Source organism: Notothenia rossii, assembly GCF_949606895.1.
Source record: "Notothenia rossii genome assembly, chromosome: 11".
NCBI classification, from domain to species: domain Eukaryota; kingdom Metazoa; phylum Chordata; class Actinopteri; order Perciformes; family Nototheniidae; genus Notothenia; species Notothenia rossii.
In genome coordinates this window covers 57,586,038-57,601,050 of record NC_136910.1, presented here as the reverse complement: position 1 = coordinate 57,601,050, position 15,013 = coordinate 57,586,038, and the positions used below count along the sequence as shown (strand labels likewise).

General features: G+C 40.1%; 2 protein-coding genes across 2 annotated transcripts in view; one reads left to right on the top strand and one right to left on the bottom strand.

Moving 5' to 3' along the window:
* slc45a2 (solute carrier family 45 member 2) overlaps positions 1-7,396 on the top strand; it is a 27,635-nt gene extending 20,239 nt beyond the window's left edge. The window contains 4 exon segments of the mRNA XM_079658787.1: positions 313-374; positions 378-525; positions 3,216-3,421; positions 6,897-7,396. Coding sequence (XP_079514913.1) covers positions 313-374; positions 378-525; positions 3,216-3,421; positions 6,897-7,118 — 638 coding nt within the window. The 3' untranslated portion in view covers positions 7,119-7,396.
* Positions 7,397-12,717: 5,321 nt separating this feature from the next.
* Positions 12,718-15,013, bottom strand: part of rxfp3 (relaxin family peptide receptor 3) — a 3,056-nt gene continuing 760 nt past the window's right edge. The window contains exon 1 of the mRNA XM_079656762.1: positions 12,718-15,013. This exon is cut by the window's right edge and continues 760 nt beyond it. Within this exon, the coding sequence (XP_079512888.1) occupies positions 13,902-15,013 (1,112 nt within the window). The 3' untranslated portion in view covers positions 12,718-13,901.

The following is a 15,013-nucleotide window of genomic DNA, read 5'->3' as shown; positions in this document are numbered from 1 at the left end:
CTAAAAATAGCATGATAGGTGATCTTTAAGTCAAAAATCTTATTTTTAGTTGTATCTCAGATGAAACACATATTTTTTTACATATTTTTTAGAAAATCACCAACTAACATCAGAAAACAGAAAGCTTTTGAGCATTTGCGGCTTACAGTATATTGTAACAACATTTCCTTATTCAAGGTCAAAAATAGTTCAAAATGAGTTCTCCAGCTGATCACAAGATCTGATTTATCTGAACATCCCTTCTTATTTCAAGAAATCTTACCAAGCAAACGTTCACTTGTTCTATTGGCAGATCGTTGAACTTATTTCAAGTGAAAACAGCTTGTTTTCATTATTGTTTAACTTGTTTTTGGAGCAGCATTTTCTCCAGTGTTTAATGTGTTTCTCTGTTTGTTTTGCAGATTGTGTACAAGGGGAACCCGTATGCAGAACACAACTCCACGGCCTACAGTAGGTATGAGCGAGGAGTGGAAGTGGGCTGCTGGGGTCTTTGTATCAACGCTATTTCCTCGGCTCTCTACTCCTGTAAGTAACCCAAAGATTGTTATTATTGTTTATTTTTATTTCACACACTGGAAAAAATGCTGCTCCAAAAACAAGTTAAACAATAATAAAAACAAGGTGTTTTCACTTGAAATAAGTACAAAAATCTGCCAATAGATCAAGTGAAGATTAGCTTGGTAAGAGAACTTGAAATAAGAAGGGATCTTCAGATAAATCAGATCTTGTGATTAGCAGGAGAACTAGTTTTGAACTATATTCGACCAGAAGCAGGAAATGCTGTGTAAAGGCCCGGACACACCATGCCGATTTCGGCCGTTTCCGTTAGTCGGACGACGAAGCGTGCCCTGTCGCCCAGACTCAATTTGGTGTGTCCTGCACCGTCGGCCGTGACACGCCTTCTTTGGCCTTTTCAACATGTTGAATTGGCCGTGCGTCGGCCACAGGCAGTCGGACAAAGAAATCACTCTGATTGGCTGTTCAGCTAGCGAATCAGTGCTTGAGAAGTGAAACGGTTGCTTGAGAATGTCTTCCACAAGCAACACTCCAATGGCTGATAGCTCCAGTACTGTACGAGGCATGTTTTCGACGGACGAGATTGAAAATAGAACGCACACGCTATTTGTTGTTTGTTTATATCACATAGTCTGTTCTTCTTCTCTGTCTTCCGGTTGTTGCCTCTTTTGAATGACGAATACACACTACCGCCGCCTGCTGGTAAGGAGAGTTATTGCCACTCACGCACTGAAGTCTTTGCGGTGTGTTCCCGTGCGACACATGGCCAAGATGCAGGAGAACTCGCCGACGCAAAAGTCGGCGTCGGCGAGTTCTCTGGTGACTGCTTGGTGTGTCAGGGCCTTTACAATATAAGCCGCAAATACTCAAAAGTTTTCTGTGTTCTGATGTTAGTTGGTGATTTTCTAATAAATATGTGTTTCCTCTGAGATATGACTCAAAATAAGATGTTTTGACTGAACAAGGTGATGCGTTGTCTAAAAACAAGACCCTATATCTCACTGCAGTGCTTCTGAAGTTATTGTGTCTCCTATCAGGTGTAGAGACATATTCTGACTAGATATCAGACACATATACTGGGCAAGATCTGAAGTTTTTTGTTGTTGTAGTGAAGCCATTAGTCTCCAGATGTCCTGAACCCACATCTCTATCTCCTCTGCAGCAAAAACGCCTCCCTTGTTACTGCTTAGCTTGAGGATTTCAATAGCTTTTTACAGAAGGAGCACACAGCATTCATCCATAGAAACTAAACAATCAGAAAGACAGGGACAGAAATAATGTGCAGCAGGCAGAGTGAAGTTCAGCCAAGTAACAAAATAATGGCATCGCTGGCCCTCCGAGTGTGAAATTGGGTCTTTTTACACTCTGGAAACAGAGAAAATCGTTTTTTAACATGATTTTGTTTTTCTATGCTGCTCTGAAAAGCAACACACACAAAAAAAAAAATCATAAATATGAATAATCAACCCAAGAATCCAAAAACTGTTGATGAATAAATAAAAAATCTCACACAACTCGTGCAGTAGTCTCATTTGCATGCATTCTTTTTTTTAATAAAACCTCACTTTTTTAAAAACTCTTTTGCATACACAGACGCACGGGCGAGCAACACATCAGTCCGAAGTTAATTCAATATTAAGGTTTTATGAAAAAATCATGTGTTGGGGAAATAGTGAGCGTGCAACTGGATGAATGAGACTTGAATTAAACTTCATGAGTTGTGTGCACAGTCGATCTGGGGTTAAACAAACTTAAAAATGATTTGATTCTTGGTCCACACGCGATGGAACGGGGTGAATAATTGATGTAAGAATACTGGCTTCGTGGGTTCCTTTAAAATCGATACGTGAGTCTATTTTCTTAGTCTTTAGAGGATAGGAGAAGTTTTCTTATCGACTTTTTCGAGAGTTAGGAACAGCTTTGCTTTGAGATAACTTCTAAACTGGAAAAATGCTTTCTTTAACTTTCAATTTAACTTTGCTAATGTGGGCCATAAGGTTTAAGTTCAAAATGACAGCAAGACAACATTTCTCTCGTGTGACGACAGGTTCAACAGCCTATTCAGTTCCTCTTGTGCATTTAAATCCTTGCAGTCGTGTCTCTTTTGTGCCCTTAAGTTATAAAACATTGACACTTTGTTTCACGGAGGCCAAACACACAGAGACAAAAGCTCATTTTGCTCAAAGGTTTTAAAGACGATGTGTAATTGTGTGTCATCAGCATACGGTCACAACTTTAGCAAATATACTGCACACTAAGGAGGATTTAATCATATTTAGAAGATAAAGGAACATGATCACATAACTTCACCACCGCTAAGCTAAAGGTGGCTAATGTTGGGCTATAAAGGAACTACAGCACGGTCACATGACTTCACGTCACCACCGCTAAGCTAAAGGTGGCTAATGTTGGGCTATAAAGGAACTACAGCACGGTCACATGACTTCACGTCACCACCGCTAAGCTAAAGGTGGCTAATGTTGGGCTATAAAGGAACCACAGCACGGTCACATGACTTCATGTCACTACCGCTAGGCTAATGTTGGGCTATAAAGGAACTACAGCACGGTCACATGACTTCACGTCACCACCGCTAAGCTAAAGGTGTCTAATGTTGGGCGTGACGACGTTTACTCGTCTCATTTAGACACCTGTTAGTCACTAATGGGCTATTTATTGACGTATTTTACTGTTTTCAGACGTGCAGCGCTTCCTGCTCCCATACATCGGGTTGAAAGGATTATACTTTGTGGGATACTTCACGTTCGGCCTGGGAACCAGTCTGATCGGACTCTTCCCAAACATGATCACCGTGCTCATCCTCTGCAGCGTGTTCGGAGTGATGTCCAGCACGCTGTACACCATCCCCTTCAACCTGATCGCTGAGTACCAGCTGGAGGAGGAGGTACAGTACCTACAAAATACATGTTCTTCAGGGTTAAGTTGCATTTCAAGCTTCAAAGATTCAAAGTTTTTAATGTCATATGCACATAAGCAACAGTGGAGAAATGGCAATGAAATTCTTCTGACCTGATCTCCTCCAACGATGCAACATATATAATAAAATACAAAAATACAAAATAGTGCAAGAACTCTACATGTCAATAGAATATGATTTGTACGAGAACAAAATATGAAATTAAATAATGTACATTAAGACTACATTAAATACGGTTTATTGCGGTGATAACTATTTAGATAAATAAGTAGATTGCAAGATGACAAACAGATGACTGTTCATCGAGGCACTTTACAGAGTTCAGGTGTTTAATAGTCTTAAAAAAGGTAAAAATAAAATGTGGGTAGAGGGGGGAAACGGGCAATATATTCCTGCGTTTCACAAACGTTGTGGTTTTAAGAAAGGCTTTCTTAAATAGCAGAATAGAGCAATGCTGTAAGAAGTATTCTGGTTCTTTAGTATTTCAAATGTCTGTTTATTGCATCATTTAAATATCATTTTGTGGATTTATGGCTTTGTTTTGGCTTTCCCACTAACCGAAATAGTGTCTTTATTAGTTCTGCTTTTCAGACCAACGCTCCCAAATTCAAATCCATTTAGGTTTCTGTTATTTATGACCAGTGTTGGGCAAGTTACTTCCAAAATCTAATACAGTACATATTACTTATTACTGTCTTTTCTAAGTAATAAGTTACATTACAATATTACTGTCTCTGAACAGGGATCTTGATGAGCCTGAAGTGTAAACACCAGGCTTACTAATCTACCCACACAATTTTTCTCTGGTGTTGGAATGTCTTGCGATGTTGGTAAATTCTTACTTTTGTAACGCGTTACACCCAACACTGTTTATGACAAAGAAATATCAAAAACAGTGGCGAGCCGTGACTTTTATACCTAGGCCCTCTGACCCCCACCCCTTCCCTCCAGTTATTACGTCACAGCGTATACTTCAGCGGAATATCAAAACAACGGCCCGGGGTGCAAAACGGATCAATGAAAGCGACCCTCTACCACACAAAACAACACCTGTAAATAACCCCATTTGAGTTCTTTGAAATTGAAAAGGATATTGCATTGTGTTTGTTACTTTCGTTGCAGTTGTATGTCTTAAGTGTAATTTGGCATGCTTTTATTTTGAAGGCGAGTTAACGCCGTTGACAGGAAGTTGTTGTTGCTATGGAAACAAGAACAGTTTCAGAGGGCGGAACTTGTCATAAAGTCCGCGATAATAACACCCAGTTTTGTGGATGCATAGCTTATTGATAATTGTTTTAGGAACATTTTCTTGAAGGAAATAATAGAGCAATGTTGTAAGAAGTATTCTTGTTCTTTAGTATTTTAGATGTCTGTTTATTGCATCAATTAAATATCATTTTGTGGATTTGCTTTGTTTTGGCCTTCCCACTAACCGAAACAGTGTCTTTATTAGTTCTGTTTTTCAGACCAACGCTCCCAAATCCAAATCCATGTAGGTTAAAGTAGTCGAGAGGAAGGTCTCAAAAAGCCTCGGCCACAAACGTTGAATGAGAAGTCAGCCGTGAAATTGAAGCGCACTTTGCATACTGAAGAGGTCTGAGTCACAGAAGAGTGTACCAACAAAGAAGAAGCTTATTTGAGCGCAGGACTACGATCATTATATCGCTGCAGAAGCTTTATGCTCGTAAATAAATAATAAAATACAGAGTTAGGAGAAGGTTGCTGGTAGAAAAGCACTTTTTGCTTTTTTCAAAGTCTCCCGCAGTCAATACCTCATTAAGACGATCAAGACGTGTGTCGAAGCGTTTGAAAAATAATCAAGATACTAGAAAAGAAATATGCTCTTTAAAACTCCTCAGATCTGAGTCTTTTTACCCAAATATTGATTGTTTTCCGTCTGGAGGACTGAATGACCTTCACTTTGTAATACTGTCTGCCTTCTTAGTTTGAAGAATGTACTCAAACAAGAATCTGTAAATAGCTCTGTGCATTAGGAAAGCGCTATATGTCAATTAAATGTGTTGTTGTTATGTAACACACCACAATCTACATATTACGCTTAATTTACTTCATAATCTCCATATTTGAGAGGCTTCAAATAAACATTTGTGCATTCAAATTACATAAAGTAGTGATCTTGTGGTCAGTTAAATATCAGAACATATTGAAAATGCCCATCAAGTCCATGATTTCTTGTATTGACGGGCCAAAATCTAAATAAATGTACTTTAATATTATATAAAACAGATAATAGTCATATATGACAAGTTGAAAAAAGTATTTTCTGAAATGTTTGCATTATTTTTGTACCTTTTATTTAACCAGAATAGGTCTCATTGAGATTAAAAATCTCTTTTTCAAGAGAGTCCTGGCCCAAGAATGGTAACAGCACAGTTTCAGACAGTTTTACAGTTACAGACAATTTAAAAAACACACAATCACAACACAGTCATACACCAAGTTTAGCCGAAGCATTTACAGACACAGCGGCCTGCTTCGAGGTCAGTTAAAGTTGCTTTGAGTGTTTCTAATGAGACCAGCTCTCAACCAGTTTGAAGCAGGTTCCAAGCTTGAGGGTCGTCGTAACTGAACGCCCTTTTCCCCAGTTCAGTACGGACCTTTGGTACAGTTAAAAGGAAAAAGTTCTCGGAGCGAAGCCGATAGGATCCAGTGCATTTTCTATTTATGTATATCCTTAGATGAGGGGGAAGAGCACCAAGAATAGCCTTATATATAAGGATGTGCCAATGTTTCAGTGTACGCGTGGTCAGGGAAGACCATCCAACACGAGTGTATAGATTGCAGTGGTGCGTCAAGGTTTTGAGGTTTGTGATGAATCTCAGTGCGCCGTGGTAGACGGTGTCCAGCGAGTGAAGGCACTGAGAAGATGCATTCATATAAACCTCCAGCACAGACAGAAAGGTTGCAGACACTAGTCTCTTGTTGGCCTCATAGGAAAAACAAGACTTGTTTCTAAAGAAAAAAACACATTTTATTTTTAATTTTTTCAAAAGTTCCACAATGTGTGGTTTAAAAGAGATTGAATTGTCAATTATAATTCCAAGATACTTATACTGCAACACAGATTAAATCTCCGACCCCAACACATACTTTTGTTGTTAGAAAATATTGAAAAAAGTCCATCATAGTTTATCAAAAGTCTCAAGGTTCTGTCTCTAAATGTTTCGTCAGTCCAAAATCAAAAGACATTATTTCAATATGATTTAAAACTGAGAAACGCAAGAAAATCTCCGTGTTTGAGAACAACAGCAAGATATTTGATTAGTGGTTTATTTTCACAGCTTTAATACTGAGATATTACCCCCAAACTTCTCGCCTTCTTTCAAATCTGTATCTCAAATAAAGTAATTCGGGATACAGATAATTTTTCTGATTCTGATCCCCCTCCTCTTCCTCTCTTGTTTCCTCGTGGTGCGTTCAGGAGCAACTGAAGCTGCAGGGATTACCGGGCCTTCAGCGGGGGTCGGGTGTGGACTGCGCCGCCCTCACCTGCATGGTGCAGCTGGCTCAGATCCTCGTGGGCGCCGGACTGGGAGGTCTGGTGAACCTGGCGGGCAGCGTGGTCGTGGTGCCGCTCTCCGCCTCCGTGGTGTCGCTGTTCGGATGCATCTTCATCGCAGTCTTCATCAAATACGTGGACTAAATCGATACAAAACATGTCTCTGAAGTGTTTGGCTCGAAACACCAAACAGATCATTGCAGCATTACCCATAATCCCCTCTGTTTCAGCCCTGTTTCCAAAGTGCTGATTCTCTGTCTGTTACTTTAGATGTCTCGTTATGACATCACAAAGTAGCTGTTCGGATGCATCTTCATCGCCCTCTTCATCACATACGTGGACTAACTCATGGCTCATGTACAGTAAAAGTGTTTTTATGGTGTTGTTTTAATAAATACAGATTCTTTATTATATCCTGAGGATTCAAGGCTTTGATTGTCATTTGTACACATAGGGTGTGAAAGGATCGACAATCCATGTGTACATTTAAAACACCTTCCACAAATATAATCGATTGTGTTTGTGCAAAGGATCTCACTTCTATGCTTCAGATTTGAAATCTACCCCTGCTATTTGTGGATATCATGTGATGGCCTGCTGATGACGGGATTTCAAAATAAGAGTTTTTTTTCATTTTAAATAACCAGTTGCAACTAACGTGCCTTTTTCATTTTGTTATTCAGTTGTGACACATTGTCAATAAGCAGATCCATTTTGCCAAATGTATTTTTTTTACAAGGTGTTTAGAGATTACACACAGGACAGCAATCTGTTCACCAAAATAATATCTCACTTTTTCTTGGTGTTGCTGTTTACTTCTGGGTTTAGGAGACTTTGCAAACCCTCACACTGGGAAATAAGATAATTCTGTTGGTTTTTGTGAAAACATGTGACTCAACAAGCCCTTCAGATGTGGCTCTCCCCGTCGGACAACATCCATCCAGCACGTGAGTACTTTTAAATACTTGTTTAATATTCTCACGAGCCAATCAGAGCAGACTGGGCTTTCTCTAAAGCAGGGGTGTCAAACTCAAGGCCCGGGGGCCAAATCCAGCCCGTGACTTCATTTTCTGTGGCCCCACAAGAGCTTGCAAAGAATATAATATGTTTATTATACGGTTACATGATGATTTAATGAACCACGTTGCCCATAAACTACATGTCCCACAATGCATCTCAAATTAGACTTTTTTCTCAGAATTTGACTTTCTTTCTTCTAAATATGCCTTTTTCTCAGAATTTGACTATTTTTTTTCTTTTTAGATATCACTTCTGTTTTTTGATTTGGACTTTTTTTCCCCAGCTTTTCTTTTGAAATCATTTTGTGACATTCTCACTGAAGAGACTTGCAATTATTTGCCTCAAACTTCTGCTTTCAGACGTAGTTAATTATGAAGTTATCACCCTATCCAATAATAATCCAATGCAGAGGCAACAATGTAATATAATACATTATTTTATATATATATTATAAGTTACAACCGGCCCTTTGAGTGCAGCCATGTTGCTGATGTGGCCCGTGACTAAATTGAGTTTGACACCCCTCCTCTAAAGGGTTCTTAAAGAGACAGGCACTAAAAATAAGGCTGAAAACGGGGACATTTAGACAGAAAGTTGGAGGTAAATAATGTGGGTTTTTTTCACAAATATAATAGATTGCATTTGTGCAAAAATATCTCACTTTTATTTTTGAGATTTTAAATCTACCCATCACATTTAGCCCTTTTCTGGATATCATGTGACGACCAGCTGATGACGGGATTTCCACATTTCATAATAAGAGCTTTTTTCTTTTTTAAATAACCAGTTGCGTAACGTGCATTTTATTTGATCATTTAACCAATCAGAGCAGACTGGGCTTTCTAGAAGGTTCTTAAAGAAACACACACTCAAACTAAGCGTGAAAACGGGTACATTTAGACAAAATCTAAGGTAAATTTAACCTAGAATAAGGTCAGCATGTTGTTGATTAAACCCAATACACAAGAATGCAACTGGAAATCATAATAACATATCTTGAGAAATGCGTTTATTGGAGAGTTGCAGGAGGACTTCAATTCCAATTTCCTGCAGAAAAATGTATTAGATCCTTTGTACAGCTTTCTGACAAGTACAGCATCTCAATGTTTCCAAGAATTTTTAACAAGGTAGTGCAACTTTTGTTGGAGGGGAAAAAGATATCAGGAAGCGTTATTGTAAAGCAGAATGTTTCAGGAGGACCTTTACAGGCTTAGCTACCGGCAGAAATTGATTTTCACGTAAAGAACACACGTTATCTGTCTTTTCCGCTCATTATTTTTCAGTCCTCACTCCAGGGAGGATCAGTTTTTGCGAGGCTTTTAATATTCCCTGACGTCTGGAGAAAAGAACGAGCTGCGCCTGAAAGCATCGTTGACATTTCTGCCGGCATTTCAAAAAATGTTAGTCCTTTATCAACATGAAGCGCTCGAGGAATTCTCTTTTCAGGGTTTCTGTCAGTGAACTAGATTTCTCATATGCTTTCAGGGGATTTCTTCTGATTATGAAACTGGAAGTAAGAGATACAATGACTACATACTGAGGACTCTTTAAAGTAGAGACACTACATACTGATATACACCTGAACATCAGCAGGAGAGGACTCTTTAAAGTAGAGACACTACATACTGATATACACCTGAACATCAGCAGGAGAGGACTCTTTAAAGTAGAGACACTACATACTGATATACACCTGAACATCAACAGGAGAGGACTCTTTAAAGTAGAGACACTACATACTGATATACACCTGAACATCAGCAGGAGAGGACTCTTTAAAGTAGAGACACTACATACTGATATACACCTGGACATCAGCAGGAGAGGACTCTTTAAAGTAGAGACACTACATACTGATATACACCTGAACATCAGAGGAGAGGACTCTTTAAAGTAGAGACACTACATACTGATATACACCTGAACATCAGCAGGAGAGGACTCTTTAAAGTAGAGACACTACATACTGATATACACCTGGACATCAGCAGGAGAGGACTCTTTAAAGTAGAGACACTATATACTGATATACACCTGAACATCAGCAGGAGAGGACTCTTTAAAGTAGAGACACTACATACTGATATACACCAGAACATCAGCAGGAGAGGACTCTTTAAAGTAGAGACACTACATACTGATATACACCTGAACATCAGCAGGAGAGGACTCTTTAAAGTAGAGACACTACATACTGATATACACCTGAACATCAGAGGAGAGGACTCTTTAAAGTAGAGACACTACATACTGATATACACCTGGACATCAGCAGGAGAGGACTCTTTAAAGTAGAGACACTACATACTGATATACACCTGAACATCAGCAGGAGAGGACTCTTTAAAGTAGAGACACTACATACTGATATACACCAGAACATCAGCAGGAGAGGACTCTTTAAAGTAGAGACACTACATACTGATATACACCTGAACATCAGCAGGAGAGGACTCTTTAAAGTAGAGACACTACATACTGATATACACCTGAACATCAACAGGAGAGGACTCTTTAAAGTAGAGAACCTACATACTGATATACACCTGAACATCAGCAGGAGAGGACTCTTTAAAGTAGAGACACTACATACTGATATACACCTGAACATCAACAGGAGAGGACTCTTTAAAGTAGAGACACTACATACTGATATACACCTGAACATCAGCAGGAGAGGACTCTTTAAAGTAGAGACACTACATACTGATATACACCTGAACATCAGAGGAGAGGACTCTTTAAAGTAGAGACACTACATACTGATATACACCTGAACATCAGAGGAGAGGACTCTTTAAAGTAGAGACACTACATAATGATATACACCTGAACATCAGCAGGAGAGGACTCTTTAAAGTAGAGACACTACATACTGATATACACCTGAACATCAGAGGAGAGGACTCTTTAAAGTAGAGACACTACATACTGATATACACCTGAACATCAGAGGAGAGGACTCTTTAAAAAGTGAGGACATACATGAATATAACTTAAAATTAAAATGATATTCAGGGCACATTCGATAAAGAGCAGGTCTAGACGGAACTGTTTAAAACAACATTCTCTTTAAACAGGAAGAAACCTGCTGTTCTGGTTCAAAACAAATCAGTGAGAGTCTGCGGATCCAATCTGTTTGTTTATGTAAATTGATGGACTGTTTCCGGGACTTTCTCAACACTTCAGAGGCTCTTCTTCTTCACGCTGGGAGATGAACGTCTCTGGAAGAACACTCGCTGTTACATTTGAATTTGTTATCGAGATTTTGATCTGAGACACTTTGTGTGTGTGTGTGTGTGTGTGTGTGTGTGTGTGTGTGTGTGTGTGTGTGTGTGTGTGTGTGTGTGTGTGTGTGTGTGTGTGTGTGTGTGTGTGTGTGTGTGTGTGTGTGTGTGTGTGTGTGTGTGTGTGTGTGTGTGTGTGTGTGTGTGTGTGTGTGTGTGTGTGTGTGTATTAAACAACAATAGATAAGCTGCATAAAATGAATCCTATTGCCTTAAGAGGCTTAATTAAAAAAGATAAATACGACACTTATCTTGTGATGATGAATATAGTATAGCTTTGCAAGACACACACACACACACACACACACACACACACACACACACACACACATAGCCTAGTTTCACACTCTTATACTCCATCTCACAGCTGCTGCGGGGGAAAGATGGAAGAGAAATCCACTGAAAGACTTTCATTAGATACGTTTGTAGGAAAAGGGACGATACTGAATCAAGAGCTAAATTGAATCGTGCGCTTTCGGACACATTTGGGATTTAAACTCTTGTCTGTGCAGATTCCACATGAATAAAAACATCTATCCATCCAGGACAAAATGTACTTTTGGGTAGATACTTCGCAGAAACATCGTGGTGTCAATCTGTCTCTGACATTTTTGTTTAATTGGGCTTCAGTGTTAATATGAAGGAAAAATGTGGTGCTTATGTTTTTCAGAATTGACTCATTACTTTATAATCTTGAATAAATTAAACATAATTAAAATAAAGTGAGACGTTAACTGCCGATTAGGCGCCTAAATGCTCTTAGTGTCTTCATGAAATCAAAATGAATGCAGAATGAAGGTTGTTTTGATTTATGCAGAAACAGAGAATGGCCTAATTGGTACTTAACTTGAAGTGACACGTACTTATTTAGCTCTCTCTGTGCCTTCATGGCGAAAAGCATGATAAATGAAATGATGGCATGTTGTGAATTTCTCATCAGTTATAATGAATGGGTTTGACCTGAGTGACACCAGAGTAAGGGGTAATGAGGTAATTCTCAATACTTCAACATTAATTTCATTTTAAGCACTCTATTCTCCCAATCCTTCAGGATCAAATTTATTCTCGACATTACGACTAAAAACAAATCTCCACTGTGTGTGTGTGTGTGTGTGTGTGGGTGTGGGTGGGGGTGTGGGTGGGTGTATCATCCTGTGGTAAGTGTCGTATTTATCTTTTTCATTTAAGCCGCTTAAAGCAATAGGATTCATTTTATGCAGCTTATCTATTGTTGTTTAATTTACACGAAAACGCACGCACACACAAATACACACGCATCACTTTAACACACACACACACACACACACACACACACACACACACACACGCATCACTTTAACACACACACACACACACACACACACACACGCATCACTTTAACACACACACACACTCACACACACACACACACACACACACACACACACACAGAGATGAAGTTCATATTTGTCACTTTACATTTTTTTATTTTAAATTTCAATATTTAGACTTTTTTTTTACATTTCAAGTTTAAGCTCCACGCCCTTTACGTTACAACTTTTCACATTATTCTCAACATTTTAGAAGTATTCTCAAAATATCCATGTATTGTTCATATTTCAGCTTAATTGTCATTTTTTGAACATTAATTCTAACTTATATACTTAATATATTGTCCACATCCTTCATGTTTCGACCTTATTCCTGTCATTAAAACTTTATTCTGGAAATATAGACCTTTTTCTTTACATTTCAACTTTAAACTCCACATCCTTCACGTTTAGACTTTTTTCTAAACAAACCAGTTTATGTCCGGCCCTATAAAGGCGCTTTTCCACTTCAGGGCCTCGCACGGCTTAGTACGGTATAGTTAGGCCTTGGTAGGCCAGGCTCACTTTATGCTGCGTTTCCATTACAGTTTAGTAGCTGGGGCAGTAACTATAGTAACGCAGTGTAGGCGGATCCGTGACGTCATCTTCAATGAGAACCACAAAACCAACATCAGCCGTTAGCTGTTAGCCCTCAGAGCTCACAGCTCCTCATATCTGTTCAGAAACTAGACAAAAGTGAAACAAGTCCAAACCACAGACTGTCTGTGTCATGGAGAATACAGTCGCTGGTTTATTTATGTCTGTAGGCCGTTGTTGTGAGTGTGGACGGTCGGAGCATATACTGCGTTAGCTTAGCCAAGCTCCATTCAGAAAACACTCATTTTAAAAGGTTTTTCGCCTGCCGTCTGTCTGCAGACTTGTCAAAGCATTAATTCATGGTTTTTACTAACCGGTATCAGTATGTTGTTACTTCGGCATCATTTTTAAACCTGTATTACAATTAAATCACGGTAAAATATGTTCATTTTATTCTCAATATTTCAATATTTATTATCTACAATTTGACTTTTGAGGTTTATTCTCCACCTCCTTCACATCACGTCTTAATTCTGGAAATAAAATATAAATCCCAAAAATAAGAACACCTTTTTTTCTGGCATTAACAGTCTTCCATAGTTTGTCCAGCTTAGATGAAGTTCATATTTTCTTGCTTTTAAAAAAATAAAAACCTCTTGAACTCAGCCTTAGTTTTCAAGACTCTGTATTAACAAACTTAAACACAATATAGAACACAGTCTGCCTCCACGGCACTACGTGCTGTTTGACGGCAGGTTATTGTACATCACGGCCCCCGGGGGGTAAAACTCCACCACGGGCTCCCTGGGCGCGCTCACGGGCACTATCACCTGCCCTCGCTCGTCCATGAGAGGCTGTGAAGTGCCAGGGAAGGGCCGGATCGCCGGTGACGTCATCCTCCAGAAGAGCTTTTTCAGCGCCTTCCTGAACTCGCGCCTCATCAGGCAGTACAGGATGGGGTTCAGACAGCTGTTGGAGTGCGCGAGGCACACTGACACCGGAAACACGTACACCTGCGTGGTGTAGAACTCATAACTGAAGTGCACCACGTTGAGTTTGATGAGGATACCCCATGCTGTGAGCGCCTGGTTGGGCAGCCAGCAGAGGAAGAAGGAAAGGACCACGATGGTGACGGATTTGGTGACCTTTGCGCGCCGCTTTGCGCTCGACGTGTTGATGTTTTTGGAGGTGATGAAGCGTAAAAGGAGCAAATAGCATGCGGAAATTACGCACAGAGGAAACACAAACCCAAGCAGCACTTTCTGAGACTGGTAGAGTCCCAACCAGAACTGCGCAGTGCCGTTTGCTTCTGGGAACTTCACCAAACACAAGTCCTCACTGGACACGTTCACTGTGGTGGAGAAAACCGCGTGCGGCAGAGCGGCAGAGACAGCGGCGAACCAGATGCAGACAGTGATGCAGCGCGCGGAACAACACCGCGGGCGCCTCCTGCGACCCTTGAGCGCGGAGGCAAGAGACCAGTAGCGCGCGACGCTCATGGCCGTGAGGAAAAACACGCTCGCGTACATGTTCATGGCCGTGACGTAGGACACGATCTTACACATGGCTTTTCCGAACAACCATGTGAAATCCAACGCGTTTTCCACCGCCCAGAAAGGCAGCGTCAGCACGAACTGGAAGTCTGTCACCGCCAAACTGGTGACGAACAGGTTGATGGAGGATTTCTTCCACACCTGTTTGGTTTTCATCAGATACAACACCAGCAAGTTCCCCACTAAACCCAGCGCGCACACCAGAGAGTAGATGATGGAGATGATGATGCGCACCATCGCCGCGCCGTCTCCAACAGAGTAGGTTTTATTAAAGTCCGGCAGAAAGTAGTCCC